This window comes from Mercenaria mercenaria, chromosome 5 (genome assembly GCF_021730395.1).
Source record: "Mercenaria mercenaria strain notata chromosome 5, MADL_Memer_1, whole genome shotgun sequence".
NCBI classification, from domain to species: domain Eukaryota; kingdom Metazoa; phylum Mollusca; class Bivalvia; order Venerida; family Veneridae; genus Mercenaria; species Mercenaria mercenaria.
This window is the reverse complement of record NC_069365.1, coordinates 76,483,141-76,500,677: the sequence shown is the minus strand read 5'-3', so window position 1 is coordinate 76,500,677 and position 17,537 is coordinate 76,483,141. Positions and strand designations below refer to the sequence as shown.

The 17,537-nt window shown below is 37.4% G+C and overlaps 1 protein-coding gene across 2 annotated transcripts in view; it reads right to left on the bottom strand.

Annotated features, from left to right (window-relative positions):
* LOC123559145 (deleted in malignant brain tumors 1 protein-like) overlaps window positions 1-17,537 on the bottom strand; it is a 35,135-nt gene that overhangs the window by 6,437 nt on the left and 11,161 nt on the right. The window contains exons 5-9 of one of the 2 annotated variants that reach the window (XM_053544026.1): window positions 13,798-13,973; window positions 12,932-13,019; window positions 3,437-3,580; window positions 3,077-3,154; window positions 2,057-2,259 (exon numbers count right to left, since the gene is read on the bottom strand). In XM_053544026.1, coding sequence (XP_053400001.1) covers window positions 2,057-2,259; window positions 3,077-3,154; window positions 3,437-3,580; window positions 12,932-13,019; window positions 13,798-13,973 — 689 coding nt within the window. The remainder of the gene's footprint in view (window positions 1-2,056; window positions 2,260-3,076; window positions 3,155-3,436; window positions 3,581-12,931; window positions 13,020-13,797; window positions 13,974-17,537) is intronic. The other variant, XM_053544027.1, reaches the window with a different exon arrangement.

The window sequence follows — 17,537 nt, the reverse complement described above, 5'->3', positions numbered from 1 at the left end:
ATGCAGCCACACAGGGCGCATAATTCATCCTCTACTAGTACAGACACAGAGCGATCTGACCAGAGGGACAGAGTGAGACAAAGCCCCCACGACAGGGAGATCAGAAATCAGATACAGGCTTGTCCGGCTAACTTAGCCTGGCTCGTTGCGAATAAAAAGCCTGGTTCTTTAACGTGCCCAGTGTATAGCACTGATACACGCAAGGATTGCCTGGGTTCCTGACCAGTACACCTCTAGTTGGGTGGGAAACACTGAAAAGCGTTTCTGAAAATTCCCGAGAAGCTGCCGGGGATCGAACCCCTGACCTCAGGATTGGAAGGCCAGTGTGCAAACCACTGAGCTATCCGTCCACCTAATCGTACAAACATAACTCCATCCTGCTTTTTGCAAGAATTATGGCCCCTTTTGGACTTAGAAAATATCAGATTTCTTGGTCAAGTTTTGCACTTAAGTCACTTTTTCTCTTTAACGGACGAAGCTATTGCTTTTACACCTGGAGCAGTTATTTGCCATTAAAAGCTGACTCTGCATAGCAAGTACCATAACTCTACATTGCTTTTTGCAAGAATTATTGCCCCTTTGGACTTAGAAAATCAGATGTCTTGGTTAAGTATAGTGATTATGTCAGCTTTTCTCCTAAACTATCAAAGCTATTGCTTTAAAACTTGCAACACTTGTTCACCATCAAAAGCTGACTCTGTACAGCAAGAAACTCCATCCTGCTTTTAGCAAGAATTATGGCCCGTTTTGGACTTAGAAAATGTCATAAAAACACACGGGTAGGACAATATTTCTATTATACAGAGACAAAAATATCAGATGAGCGTCTGCGCCTGCAAGGCGGTGCTCTTGTTAAATAGTGTCCGAGGAGGTGGACACACAAGATTTTTCTCTATATTCTATAATGCAAAACTATCAAAGGGGCATAACTGAGGTAAAAATAGTCAGAGCAAAAGTTCCTTCCTTCTTGGTCATTTGCACATCAAGCTTGTTCATTTTAAGTCTGAAGCAAATCAGGCTAATAGTGTGGGAGGAGTTGGACACAAGATTTCGAGACGTATGGACGGACGTAAGGACATACGGACAGCAGCAATGCTATGTCCCCCCCCCCACCCCCATAAATGTGAGGGCATAAAAAGCGGTGTTAGCTTTTACAACCTCCTATATTAACTCCTTCACGCTTCTTTCAGTGTCATATTTCTAACGCCACTATCTTCTCTAGCATGCGATAGGAGCATGTGGATTTCGACAGAATGCTCCAAATACATCCCAAAACGTAGCAGAGTAAACGAAAACACGATCCTATTGATAAACGGCATGAGGAAAGATAAGGACTCTTTGTACTTTGACTGCATGTGACTAGACTTACGTAAGCTTTTGTTTGAATTGGTAATACTATGGGTGTGCTCAATTTAAAATGCTGAAAGAATAAACAGGAGGAATTCTAATCGAGTGTACTGTAATTCAGTAGCTGTTTAATCACAAAATGTAGTATGAATGGAATCGAATTTAGCAATTATTTTACTTTTACAAGATTGTCACGGGATGAAACATGACCGAAGCTCGAATAACTTGTTGAAAATAGCACAATGTAAGAAAAGGTTCACGTATTGTTCGTTTTGTGAGATTTGATTATTCCCAATATATATTATACTTAACAACATTAAGAGCGCGAGTTACAACGGGACATACTCGTATGCTTACCTTGTAAGTAAATGATTAGATCTATATAGCACTAAATTAGTCAAAGATGAGATTGACATATAAAAGAAATCACGAGTTTAAAAGGTCACGAGTTTGAATAATTGGAGTTTGAAATATCTTTAGCAATAAAAAGTCTGCTTGTCAAAATATTAAATCGTACAAAGAATTTTAATTTACTTAACAATTGTGTTCTCGTCTATAATTCAATTTAAAAATCCGCAAATATAGGTAAAAGAAGTATCACATTTTGACAAATAAAGACCCAAATGTACATTTATCAAACAGACATTCGACACCCTGTCCCTGATAAGCAGACAAGGTAAGTTCATACATATAAACTCTAACTACTCACGCTACTCCCTGAAAGACACTCTTCAAGACTCTGCTGGAATAGCAGCACTCCGGCAAGTTCGATCCCCGTACAGCGATTCTCTCCAAGGTATATGTCAGAGGCTTTGGCATCCGGGTAGATTTTCCTCAGTCGGTCCATATTGACTCCGATTATCCAAGTATTTTCATTGCAGTTTACCGATATTGTCTCTTGTACCTTATGCACTTTAATAAAAAAAAAGTATTTCATAATTTATGAGGACTACGTGAAAATAACGATACTTAAAATGACCTGCATCTACATGTATATTAAATACGGGTTATTTTAGCTGCTTATCATATATTTATCAAAAGTTCTTAAATCATTTGTTAAGCTGATATATTATGATCTATGTAAAATGTACAGCTAAATTTCTCAACTTTACATTGATGACATTTTGTCTTCCATCTCTGATTTGTGGATAAATTGGTAGTTACTTGCGGAGAAAAAGGTAAGTACTGGCTGAGTTAACTGCTTGTCGTTATAACTGAAATACTGTTGAACGGAGCTAAACCCAATACACAAAAAATACATACATTGCATCACATTTCTATTATTCAGAGAATTACGAACCATACGAGGTGTCTTCCCATGATTTTATAGATTTGAGTTATTTGATTTGGCCGCCAATGCAAAAGTCTAAAAACAGTTAAGCCCTGACTGAGAATCGAACACGGAAGCTCTCATACCTAAGGCCAATGCTCTAGGTCACGGTCCCTATAAAAGCTGGCTTAATAGCGATTAAGTCATAATAAGTGTACTCTTATATTTTACCCTACTACTTGTAATAGTGAGCACAACGCCCAATTTTATAGTGCTGTATCACTGAAATATCACACACTGACACGTATTGATACCGGGCTTGCCAGTCCTTGAACTAGCATCTTAATCATAAACTCAAAGCTAAAAAGCTAAGCTACTGGTAACATTTTCAGTCAGTCGGTTGCGCTCTACCGCTGCGGTTTTATTAATTCTAATGAGAAATATTACGTAACCTCTTACAAGGTGCGGCGCTTGTAGCAACGTACGGTTTCGTTGTTGGAATAACAGTAGACGTCGTAGATTCTAATACATTTGCACCTGAATTGTACATGAGTTTATGAGAAATATGTCAAACAGGTTTGGTAAAGAAATTAATATTTAATTAAAGTAACTGTACTACTCAAATTTTATTATTGTTTTTTTCACCTTTAGTGACAAGCAAGCACAATTTTGTCGAATCTTGGACTTTATAACAACAAATTCAACAAATCTACAACATTTAAAGCACCATTTCAGGGAGCTACTTTCAAAAGAAATGATAATAGTCAATAATTTAAGTTTCATTCACAGACAGATAGAACTAAAGATGTTACGCTATACCGGTGGCATTGCTTATTATAGTAATATCAAAACCAGTCCTTCCACCATCGGGGTCACTGATAAACAGCAAGTACAAAGAGTTCCCATTCGTCCTATAAACTGAGGTCAGATCTGACCGATTTCCACATACTTTGCCGTCAATACCTGTCAATATAATTGAGCCGCACCATAAGAAAACCAACAAAGTGCATTTGCGATCAGTATGGATCCAGACCAGCCTGCGCATCCGCGCAGTCTGGTCAGGATCCATACTGTTCGCTTTCATAGCCTATTGCAATTAGAGAAACCGTTACGGTGATGATTATGATAATGTTCATGATGATAACAAACTATTTGATGACAAATTTAACAGTTTACGCAACATGTTCACTTTGTATCGCATCTTCATTCAATCATTAAGTAAAAAAAAAAAAAAAAAAAAAAAAAAGGAAAAAAACAACAACAAAAAAACTAGCATGTTTTAAACAGTAATGTGAATCCATTGTACGTTCTATTTTCAAGTTTCTGCAAATCATACGTTCAGACAAAGTTTTCTAAATAAACAAGTATGTATGTAAATAGGTAAGTATTAACAATTGTCGCAGGGTCATTTGTCTGTATATATCCTATATGAATTACTATCAAGCTTTTTCTCATTTTTCCTATATTTCGTTCCTATAATTCCATTTCATATCCATTATACATCCACATAAATATCATTTTCTGATATCATTAACTAACATGTTGTTTAACCACGGTGACGGGCCTCAATTTGAATGTATTGATATCACCGCCAATTTCCGCCACGCATGCGCACAGCCAGAATAGATTTTGAAGTGAAGACTTGAATCTTTGTCTCTCTTGGTAAAATATTACATTTGCTGTCTGCGTGTGTCTTTCAGGTAAACTATTTACATGTTGTGTTGAAATATGATCATCCCTCATTTTCTCATTCATCATTTGATTCATTTTGTTGTAATTTTTGAATTGTCATGAAATGAATGCGCACAGCCAGAATAGATTTTGAAGTGAAGACTTGAATCTTTGTCTCTCTTGGTAAAATATTACATTTGCTGTCTGCGTGTGTCTTTCAGTCCACAGAAATCCCAGAAGAGAACACACGTTAGCCCGTATCATATTACATGAAGGGTGACAAATTGGTGGCCAGTGTGACTTTTGGGCGACAGTTTTGTGGACGAATGGTCGGCATTTTTTCGTACCAACTCATGACGTCAGAGGGGCACCCCAGTATCAGCCAATGGATACGCCGTAATTGGTGGACCACAATAGTGCATACGTCACTGGAAAACTACACGCTTTAACGGGATTCCCTAAGTACATGTATCATGGCCGTGTGTTTTGTATATAATTTTTATTCATCAGAAATATACATTCATCCATGGAATATATAGTTAATACCGGTAACAATCATTTGGATATCATCTTCTCTTATGCGCGCTTCAGTAACTTTTGTTGACATTCATTATAACAGGATTTAATCGTCGTTGGATTATAAACTTTGGAAACGTCAAAAGTGACAGCTGACATACGATTTTGACATTTTTTTCAACAGTGTTCAAGAAAGTGTCTTATGTAGTATTCATTCCATTTACCAGTTTCATTCACTTAGGTCTTATTTATTGATAGAGAAATTGTAAGTTTTATTTGCTCTGGTAGTGTGAATATTTTTCATCATATCATACACTGTTTATTATTTTTTTCAGAATGATTTGTGTATACAGTACCTCTGTAGTACCTGGTTGTGCTGTCACAGTCACTGAGTAACAGAATCACAGCTCAGCATTTAGATTCACAGACAGTTTGGTGTTGGTGAGACTAACATAACATTCATTACCATAAATATTCCAATATCACACCCATATAGTATCAGAAGTCTTAATTATTATCAATACCCAATATTCAGTTCATATAGCCAGCTTGAAATCAGCCCATCATGTCTGGGTAACTTGAAAAAAAAAAAAAAAAAAAAAAAAAAAAAAAAGGCGGTCTGTCAAATTCTTTAAAATAGTACTAGGTTTATACAGTATTTGATCAGCCCTGTGACTCTGGGTATGGCATATGACAATTTTAGTCAGTAACAGCTAGAATGTTTGTAATTGTAGTGTTAGTGTAAAGCTTTGCATGTTTGGTGGTGATTAGTGCAAATTTCACTTTGAGTTGCAGGTGATTTCACCAACAGTTGTGCTGTAGAGAGTAAAATTAAATTTGAGCTGAAGATATTTCAGTTTGAATTTAAAAATATATTGAGAAAGAGTTTAGAATAATAGCAAGTACAGGTTATTTTGAAGTGTAACATGAAAGTTGATCTTGTTTAAGCAAATACTGCTTACAAGATACTTGAGTAACATTTTGTGACAAGTAGGCCTAATACAGTAAAAAGTACGTTATACAGAAAGGAACATTAAACTTGAAGCCGTTTCAAGTTGATCAGTTTATTTGAAATTTCAGGGCAGCTTGAAGGTAGATCTTGTTTGATACTTAGTCAAATAAGTGCTGTTTCCAAGAAAGTTTTCGCATACTTTTACGGAAGATATTTTTCCAATGTAAAACTGCTGAAGAGAGAATTTTACTGAAAGCTGCTGGTGAAGTACTGTAAAAGGAAAGGTATTCTGTGGTGTTTGAATTTGTGAAAAAAAAAATAAATACACAGAAAATTTAGGTGTGTTGTTTATTTAACTGGTAACTATAGTTGTTATCTAGTTATTGACATTGTTGAAAATAGTTTTCTTCATTAAAGGAATATTCAGAAAATCATAGTGAAAGTATGGTGTACTAGGTGGGCCAAAAGTGATTGATTTGGAACTGAATTTCATATATAAATCAGGATTGTAGTGGAGTGATATCGATTTAGAGAACTCAGCCAGTGTGTGTAAAATTCAAAGTTATTTCTGTAGTATGGTGGACTGACTGTGCCATCATAAAAACACAGTATACAGAAGAGACAATTGATTGTCAAATATTGTACAGTGTTATCAATTTTGAAACTTTATTTCTCAAGAAACTTTGAGAACTTTATCATTTTCATGTATTGTATGGTGTACAATAAGTGACATATTTTTGAACACTCCTTTTGTTACTGATGAGGAACTACAGCAGTACGCTGATATTTTGCGTCGATCCGGAAAATACCATCTTTATCAAACAGTGTCTAGCACTCCCGTCATGTCCAACCTAACAAGAGAGAGTTTAAATACTCCTGAAAGAGAGTATGTTGCGAGGCACAGTACTGGTGCAGACATTATACCAGGAACAGGTGCATATGGTTCCTCCAAGACTGAAAGACCCTCTTTACATGGTCAGGATAGGAGATCATCTTACTTTTCAGATAGGCCTTCTGTTAGATACTCCCTTCCTCCAAGATATTCTGATGATGTGCTGGAAGATAATATTCCACCTCCTGTACCACCACCTCCTTCCAGACAATCTTCCCTCTCATATGTAGATAGTTTTAGTCAACCTTTTCATTACTCTTCCCCTAGAGTACCTAAATTGCCTCCATTTTCTGGTGAGAGCAAAGATGATTGTGCCTTTGATTTATGGAAGTATGAGATCAACTGTTTGATTAGGAATAGGGTCTATCCTGAACATATTTTACTTGAATCTATCAGGATGAGTTTAAAAGGCAAGGCCCGTACTGTTCTTCTTCATCTTGGAGAGAATGCATCTGCCCAAGATATTTTAACTGAACTTGAAGGCATCTATGGAAATGTCTCCAGTAGTGAAAAGCTAAAGGAGAAGTTTTACTGTGCTCAACAGGAACCTTCAGAATCTATAGCAGACTATAGTCTGAGGTTGGAGCAACTTTTATCCAAATCTACCCTAAAGTTTGATCTGACTACTAAAAATGAAATGTTATGTGGTAGATTATGGGCAGGCCTTTTTGATAAAGAGCTTCGGAATGCCTCTAGATACAAGTTTGAGAGCATCCATAACTATGGAGTACTAAGGCGGGAACTTAGACAGATGGAGCAGGATTTACATGTTGGTAGAAAAGGCCCTCTTGTATCACCTCCTACTGTTGCCAAACAAGAAGCAGCTCCGCCTCAGCTGAAGCCTCCTGAACCCCAGAAGCCTCCAGGTTCTTCAGTGCAGCCTGCTACTCAGTTCATGTCATCTGTGGAGAACAAACTTCTTCAACAATTACAAGATTTGAATACCCAGATGAAGCAGTTGAACACAAGAGTTGGAACTGTGGAGAAGGAGCTTCAGAATCTGAAGAAATCCAGGAACTACCAGGGTGGTTACCATGACAGAAATAAAGGGGGTGACAGGAATAAAGAAGAACGATCTTCTAAAGAGGCTCAACAGAAGGCTGATAAGAAGGAAGAGGACAAACAGAAGCCTTTAAACCACAAGGGACCTTCCCAGTAGGGCCAAGTGAAGGTCATCCTATATCTACAGGACCCAAACTTGCACCTTTGGTAGCTAATGCCAATGAGGTAGAAGTCCTCATTAATGACACTTCTTGTAAAGGACTGCTTGACTCTGGAAGTATGGTTTCTTCTATTTCTGAATCCTTTTATTCTTCACTAGATCCCAAGCCAGAACTTCACAATCTTACAGATTTTAGTTTAAATATTTCTAGTGCAAATGGTTCTTCTGTTCCTTACATTGGCTATGTCATTGTAGACATTGGTATACCCAAGGTTGACATAGATCCTGTTTCTGTTCCAATCTTGATAGTCCAGGATACTACTTATTCTTCTTCAGTTCCTGTAATTGTAGGTACTAATGTTTTGAATTGTTTCAAAACTTCAGCACCTAGTAGTCAGGTTCCAGTGGAATGGAGAGATATTTTTTCTGTTTTATCTTCTGTACATTGTCATCCTGTCAGATGTTTAGGAGATACCAACATACAGATCCCACCTTTTGAGACTCGTACTGTTATGGGCAAGGTTCGTAATGTCGGAGAGATGTCAGAAGCAGTCACTGAAAGTATTGATAATTCAGCTACATTGTCTGTTTATCCAAACTTGGGTCGTGTGAAACCTTCCAGTTCTTTTTGCAGGATTCCTGTCAGAATGTGTAACATGTCTGTACACCCTGTGGTTATTAAACCTAATTCTCTTCTATGTCGTCTGCAAGATGTTGATGTTGTTAGAAGAATAGACCCCTTTGAAGGTTCTGCAGCAAAGTCCCATAATGCAGACAAGTCACTTGAAGACTTAGGTATTTCTGTTCCCACTGATGTTCTTACGGTGGATGAGCATAGTAAGGCCAAGGATTTTTTCTCTAGTTGGAAGCATATTTTTTCAGCAGGTCCAACAGATCTTGGATGCACCAATATTGTAGAGCATGGTATTGAGCTCACAGACTCCACTCCTTTCAAGGAACATTATCGACGTATCCCTCCTGGAATGTATGAAGAGGTCCGAGAACATCTTAAGGACATGCTAGAAGCTGGTGCTATCAGGGAATCTAAAAGTCCGTTTTCATCTAATGTTGTTCTTGTACGGAAAAAGGACAAATCTCTGAGATTCTGCATAGATTATCGCCGCTTGAATTTGTGGACGATTAAGGACGCCTATGACCTTCCCAGGATTGAGGAGACCATTGACAGCTTAGCTGGTGCCAAGTATTTCTCCAAACTCGACTTGAGATCAGGATACTGGCAAGTTGCCATGAAGGAAGCTGACAAGTACAAGACAGCATTCTCGGTCGGGCCTCTTGGATTCTTTGAGTGCAATCGCATGGGATTGGACTAACCAACGCCCCCGCCACTTTTCAGCGTCTGATGGAGCGTGCTATGGGAGATCTGAACCTTACAGAATGTCTCATTTATCTGGACGATGTGATTGTATTTTCAAAGTCCAAAGAGGAACACTTCCAGCGTCTTACATCAGTTTTTCAGCGGTTGGAAAACGCTGGTCTCAAACTCAAAGGATCCAAGTGCGAATTTTTCCGTACCAGTGTCAAGTATTTAGGCCATATTGTCAGCGAAAGGGGAGTAGAGACGGACCCAGAGAAGATAGCAGTTTTGAAGAATTGGCCTGTTCCGAAGTCCATCAAGGAATTAAGGAGCTTCTTAGGATTTTCAGGGTATTATAGGAGGTATATCGAAGGATTTTCTCAACTAGCCAAGCCTTTGAATGACTTGCTAGTTGGCCATCCTACCAATAAAGCCAGTACTTCGAAGAAGAAACCAACATCTTGGAGTTGGGGTCCTGAGCAGCAGTCAGCCTTTGATTCTCTTCTTGAACGCCTTAGTACTCCACCCATCCTAGCTTATGCTGATTTTAGCAAGCCATTTCTGCTCAATGTTGATGCCAGTGGTGTTGGCTTAGTTGCTGTATTATACCAGGTTCAGGAAGGCAAGGAGAGAGTTATTGCTTTTGCCAGTCGTGGGTTAAGACCGAATGAACGGAATTATCCCGCCCACAAGCTTGAGTTTTTAGCACTCAAATGGGCTGTCACAGATAAATTCAAGGATTATCTTTATGGCAATTCTTTCAAAGTCCGCACGGATAATAACCCATTGACCTATGTTCTGTCTACTGCTAAACTAGATGCAACTTCCCACCGTTGGTTAGCTTCTTTAGCTAATTTTGATTTTGAAATTAGCTATAGGAGTGGTAAATCCAATGTTGATGCCGATACTCTTTCACGGTTACAGTCTTCTGCTGAATCCTCTACTGTCATATTTTCTGACGCTGTTAAGGCACTTTGCCTCGGGACTTTAGTTTCCCCTCAGGAATTCCCTCTTTTTGAATGTAATTCCTTTTCTCGGACAGTTCTTGAGCACGCTGATGCAGATGGAGATGTACCGTTTGACACACATTTCAGCGACATCGATTGGGCTTTAGAGCAGAGTAAAGACACCACCCTAGCACGTGTGATTAAGCTGGTTCAGACAGATCGCAAACCCACCAGACGTCTTTGTTCTCTAGAGGATCCTTTTGTCAAACAGTTTTTCAGAGAATGGCCAAATTTATTTGTTAGGGATCACATCCTTTATCGCAAAGGTGTTGTTTCTGGTCATTCAGTTAACCAACTTGTACTTCCAGAGGTTTTCCGTGAAGTGGCTTTCACAGGCCTACATGATGACGCTGGTCATCAGGGTCGGGAGAGAACTTGTAGCCTTTTAAAACCTAGGTTCTTTTGGCCAGGTTTGGAACAGTTTGTTGAATTACGTGTTAGAAATTGTCCTCGTTGTATTTGTCGGAAGACCCCAGGTAAAGTTTCTGCTGGTTTAGTCCCTGTGGAATCTTCTTATCCACTCGAACTCGTTTGTATGGATTTTCTGTCTTTAGAAATGTCCGCGGGCGGGTATGAAAATGTACTGGTCATCACTGATCATTTCACCCGTTTCGCTCAAGCCATACCCACGAGGAATCAGACTGCCCGTACTACAGCAAAAGTCCTTTTTGAGCATTTTATCTGCCATTATGGCTTTCCAGCTCGCTTGCATAGCGACCAGGGTCGGAATTTTGAAGGAGCAGTGATCGAGGAGCTGTGTAAGATTGCCAACATTGACAAGTCTCGCACAACTCCTTATCACCCACAAGGAAATGGTATGGCTGAACGCTTCAACCAGACGCTTATGAATATGCTAGGGACCCTGGAAGCAGACCAGAAGAAGAACTGGAAAAGTAAGAAAAGGGTAAGCATAAGTTGGCGGACAGGTGGAATAAAGAGATTCATATTGTTATTTCTCAACCAAATGCTTCTATTCCTGTTTTTCAGGTTAAAAGGGAACATGGCCGAAGTGGTATAAAGACCCTTCACAGAAACCTTTTGCTTCCATTTATGGGCTTACCTGTAAGAAAGGAACAGCTTAGAAGAAGTACGGAGGATGCAGAACCTACAATTCAGTTAGACGTTGGGCCATCTGTGCAGACAGAGCCCTTGAACCAGTCTACTTCCACTGATGTTCTCACTTCAATTCCCTCCAGCAATGTGTCTTCTCCGCCTCACAGTTGAAAGTCTAGGTCAGATGTACCTAGATATGTCATTCCACAAAGAAGGACGTCTGCACTCAACCCTCAAGCTCAGGAATTCATTCCTAGAAGAGGAACACGCTTCCGAGAAAAACCAGCCTGGTTGCAGTCTAAAGACTGGTTAACTTAGTACCAGTTGTGATTTCATATTTCACAGTACAGTGCTTTCGATGACAGTGAATATTGTGCCAGTATTGCATTATTGTCATGAAATGATAATTGTTGCTTAATAAATATAGTGCTTCAGTTATCAGATTATTTTAACAAATATCTGATCTAAAATCAGTGTTATTTCATTGTGTTTAAGTACACTGGAATTTGATTTTATTTTCTACTTAATATTTTTGATAGAACTGCAGTCTATCACGAATACCCATTGTCACGTTTTACAATGACGTAGATATCTTCTATCGGTTTGTCTACATTTTCGTATTAATATACGTTAGTGTAGTTTTTGCGCTTTTACAGCATAGCTGTTGGTGAATTGCATGTTGCTACATCGCGAATTTGGTAGATTGTATGACCCTAAGTTATGTGTATGTTGTAGTTTAGTTGATTAGTAGTTGTAGAGGACTATGAAATGTCGGGACGACATTTTACTGAGAGGGGGAGGATGTCGCAGGGTCATTTGTCTGTATATATCCTATATGAATTACTATCAAGCTTTTTCTCATTTTTCCTATATTTCGTTCCTATAATTCCATATCATATCCATTATACATCCACATAAATATCATTTTCTGATATCATTAACTAACATGTTGTTTAACCACGGTGACGGGCCTCAATTTGAATGTATTGATATCACCGCCAATTTCCGCCACGCATGCGCACAGCCAGAATAGATTTTGAAGTGAAGACTTGAATCTTTGTCTCTCTTGGTAAAATATTACATTTGCTGTCTGCGTGTGTCTTTCAGGTAAACTATTTACATGTTGTGTTGAAATATGATCATCCCTCATTTTCTCATTCATCATTTGATTCATTTTGTTGTAATTTTTGAATTGTCATGAAATGAATGCGCACAGCCAGAATAGATTTTGAAGTGAAGACTTGAATCTTTGTCTCTCTTGGTAAAATATTACATTTGCTGTCTGCGTGTGTCTTTCAGTCCACAGAAATCCCAGAAGAGAACACACGTTAGCCCGTATCATATTACATGAAGGGTGACACAATTACATTTTATTTATCTCATATTCAATCATTCACCATAAACAAAACCATCTGAACTTGTATACATATTCCACGGGGTCCCTTTCGGACCATCGCCACATATTTTTAGCTCGAAACAAAGACAGAATGATACTACGTGGTGACAAGTTGAATCCACGATGATGAAAACACGAAACTACAATGTTGAGGAGTCAAAACAATGAAATTGCGATGGTGAATCGTACTTTCATCATCGTGCTTTCGACTTTCCATTATCGTTGTTTCGTAGTTTTGTGTTTTAAGCTCACAATATATGCGGCGATGGTCTTGACGGGACACCGCAATATTAAATGATAATATTTTTATTTATTAAACTCTGTAATGTTTTTATAACTTAGAGACTCACCAGCTACGTAAGGAGACAATCTGGAGTTTCCATCTCGTATGTCTAACCAGTCACAAGAACAGTGAGTACAGTTTTCAATGTCAGTATTCTGTAATTAGGATAATCCATTTTGTTCATGCAATAGAGCAGTCTATTTTGTTTATAATGGTATTCTGCAATCATGACGTTCTCACTTTCTTATAGCATTTTAGCAATTTAAGCATTTAATTTTTTTCACGCAGGTATTGCGCACATATCGTTCTATTTTGTTTATGTCAGTATTTTGCAATTATGTCGTTCTTTTTTGTTTATGTTGTGGGACATATATCCAGAATAGGTTAAAACGTTTACTAACGGAACTAAAACATAGATCCAAACAAAACAGGTAACTTCGAAATTCAGACTACCGTTTTATGATCATTCATTCTAAGGAATGATATCTAAACGAAAAAAAAAAAAACAGATTTTTTTTTTCATATTCGTCAGTTAAGGTAATGGACCCATGACTTTCGACAATTTTCGTTCGTTGACTTATTCTCCTAACGCTATTTCGACATTCTCTGTCTACTTATGTAGTCCATACCAGCAACTAGCCGGAGAATTCCGAAAACGTATTCGGACAAAACGTAATAATACGGAAATAATGCGTGACATAAAAATGACACAACGGGTCCACTACTTATGGACGTTATCTCCTCATATAATTGCACGTTATCATCTATTATATTCATTGCTAAATATAATATTAAGTTATTATGCTTTTTACCATTTCCTCAAAATGAAATTAGAATTGTCATTGATCATGTGAACAGTGCAATGCGTATGTAACTTCTTTACAAACATGTACAAAGTCGAAGCAATTGATAAGCTAAGACAAAATATTTTACTGTGACATGGATGTCAAAGTTGTCTGAAGGCTTTGTAGTGAAGAGCAAGGAACAGTTCAGACTATGGTTATTCGCTGCATTGGGTGTCAGGCGTAAATGAAAGGAATTCAGGTTTAGAGTGTCGAAGTCAATTGTTTGTCCACAAGAGTACTCCATATAGCCTGTAGCATCTGGTTCTAAAAAGATATAGAGGTAACGTGTAAATAAAAAACAATCATATTTGAAAAAGAGTTTGAAAAATCTTTAACATTGCAGAAATTAAGAGAATATCGTTTATAATTAGATGCGTTTCAAGTGACACCATGTTTGAATCTGAGAGATGAAACGAGCTTTGAATGAAAACAATGCTTTTACAAAATGTTTAGTTTATACATGTACTTTAATTGTACATACAGTATAGTAAGCACCAAGCATTTACAAAATTTCCTTATTATTAGTACATCGCTTTCATTTGTGCACAAAAACTTAAAAGGTTTGTGAATGAATTGTTACAAAACTGTCACGATAGCTAAGCTTAAGGCAATGTTTCACTGAAACATCTTGTGAAATTTCGAAACAAAAACACTATTTTTCTATTTATTTTTCATTTACCAGAACTATTTTGTGGCATAATGTTGACATCATTAATGATATCATAAATATTCAAAATATTCCTACCACTATCCATTGAAATCTTTAGAATTTGGTGGATTAAACAAAAGTCCAGAACATGAAATATTTAATCTTAGTAAACGTGCAAGTCAGATCATTAAAGTGGATAAATGTGTGAAGTTTCATTCAATTCCCACCAGTGGTTATTGAAATACCCGGTGGTTGAGAGAGAGGGCGCAGGGGTAAATTTCAAGGGTGGGGATAGATTTTCAGGGGGAATATTTACTGTTACACAGGGACAGCGCGTAAAACATGTACTGGACAGGTAAATTGTTGGGTAAAAATGTTGTTCGTTTACCACCTATCGTAAGAAGTTCATTTTACCATTTATACTGTATTTCAAATGGATCCAGTCTCGACGGATCGGTATAACGATAAGATATTTGTTTTAAAACAACGAAAAGGACTGAAGCTTTCGAATTCTATGAAAGCGTTTTCACCTTGCTTTCTGTGCAAGCAAATGCGAATGCACTGGCAAGCTGAGAACCATCTATTGCAATTTTCTGAGTAACTGGTAGATCGAAAACCAGTATAATGAGCTTAACATAGGCGTAACAAACGGACCTCTGAATAACAAAATGCTTACCTTGTAATTACTTCACAAATGTTTTTTCCCTCATATCTAATTGCAAGAATTGCATATGACGGATTAATAGGAAAACATGATGAAATCAATGCAAAAAGTATTTATTTATCAATTTAAGGGCGTGGAAATTATTGCAAATAAATAATTGTATGAGACTCCTTTCTGTGTGAATTGTAACGCATATGTCAATAAAGTCATAATTCTGTTCAACAATCTTGCCATATTATTGTCTAACCTTAAGGTATAGGTTCATGTTTCGGAGAAAAAAGTTTGAACGTCATCAAATCATAGATAGAAAGCATTGTTTTACATGAAAATTTAACAGCATATAAAACATTTATATTATTCTACAAAACCATTGTCAATTTACTCATATATGTATTGAATTCCGGAAAGGGACTGCATGAAGGGGCCACACTTCTGGACAGTTCAGCGCCTTTAAAAACTCACCATTTTTTAAAAGCTGTTACATGTCTTCTTTTTGATGCATTTGCAACATCGTGCGAGTGTTTAAACTTTACATAGCTAGGTAAAACATCGTTTTTGACAATTGTTTACATTTATTTCTTTACAAATGGCATTCTTATTTAAAGGGGAACAACTCATTTAGAATATTTTAAGTATCCAACTCTGTGGGACAGAACAGTAAAACATGTATTGGACAGATAAGTTGTGTGTCAAGATACTGTTCATTTACTAAAAAATTCTGTTGTTTTGTGATATACTGCTAAACCTTAAATAATTTTATCAAAATAAAAGGCAGTAATGGAACCCGAAATGTAAACTAACATTATGTTCTCATATGTGCGTGTGAAGTTTCAGTCAAAGACATGAATAGTGTGAAGTTTCAATCAAAGACATGAAGAGGTTTCAGAAGTATTGAAAGAAATTTCAGTTTTGAGATTTTTTTTTGTGAAAAGGGGGAATAGATTGTTCAAAACAAAAGTCATTGGCGTAAGAGCAATCTCTAGGTTGGGGATGGGAGGGGAGAGGAGGAGGGGGTCGGTGGGGAACCGGACCGGCCAGCTAAACCTATCCATATTGTCTAAGAATTATTTTGGCAAAACAATGCCGTCTCAGATTGGGCTTTTTTTCTTTATCTACTGTATATCAGTATAGTACCCAATAACACAAACAAAGTTTGGTTTGGGTAAGACTATTGGCAAGTAATTAAAGTACCTTATCAAAAGCGGCTTAAGTGTTCTTCTTTACGATCATGGATAATATTCAGTCTTGCGTACCAGACAAAATATTACCGTGTATTTGCCGGTGCTAGAAAAGCTCTTTTACACTCCGAGATGTAAGATCTACCACTTCTTCATGTGGGGAAGTTGGCAGTTACTTGCGGAGAACATAGTTTTACTGTACAGAATCCAGGAACACTGGTTAAGTTAACTGCTGTCGTTACATAACTGAAATACTGCTGAAAAATGGCGCTAACCGCCCCCCCCCCCCCCCCCCCCCCCCCCACACACACACACAAAAGTGATATCGAAGACTCTAGATTTCACTCTGTTTTATTTCATTAACGTGTTGGCCACAAAACGATAAAAATTTCCATTCAACAGGGAAATGCTAATACATATGCAAAACTAGCGTTATCAAAACATGTGATAAAGAATTTATACTAGATTACTTGTAAAAAATATGTGCTTTCTTCATCTTACAGATTTTCGTACAGTTTCTAATTTTCTTATTGCATGATACTTTTATTCATAACTCACTTACCTAGATATGGTTAACTAATAGTAATTCTAATGTTTTGTAATTGTATCACCTGCTTACTTACCTATTTGCAATAAGTCGTGTTTACTCGATGATACGCTATGTTTATATGGAACGCCGTAGACATTTTCATGAAACTGATTCGTTTTAAGAATATATACCCTTTCGGAAATATTATAGTTTGCCGCGAACACTTGTTGCGATCATGCCGCGAATATCAGGCGAACACGCCGCGAACACTTATGATACAATTGATACAATGTTCGCGGGATGTTCGTTTAGTGTTGCCGCGAACTTCCCGCGAACAAGTAGCTGTGAGCTTCCCGCGAACAAGTCGCTAGCTAGTTGCTGCGATCATCCCGCGAACTAGTTGCTGCGAACAAGCCTACCAAACAAAACCTGGTCAGAAATTGTGCACAAAATAGCATGCACAGAAAAAGTGCAGAATCAAATAAACTAGTACTCAGGGATATAAATTCATTGAATAAACTTGAGCACTGAGGCTGTAACAAATTCAAATTGTTAATGTCTGAACTTTTTCATATCATATTTGGTGCATTCTGAATTTTAAAGATAATATATGTTTGAATTTTAAATGTTAATTGTAATTTAAAGGGAAAGGCAACGTTGTTCTTATGTTAATTTTGTCAGCTGGTATTTCTTAAATCATTTAAAGAAGTGAAAGAAGTTATGAGCATTTAAATGTTTGGTCAAATTGGCGGCCATTTTGTTTCCATGGCAACAAAAAACAAAATGGCGGATTTATTAGAATTTTAGA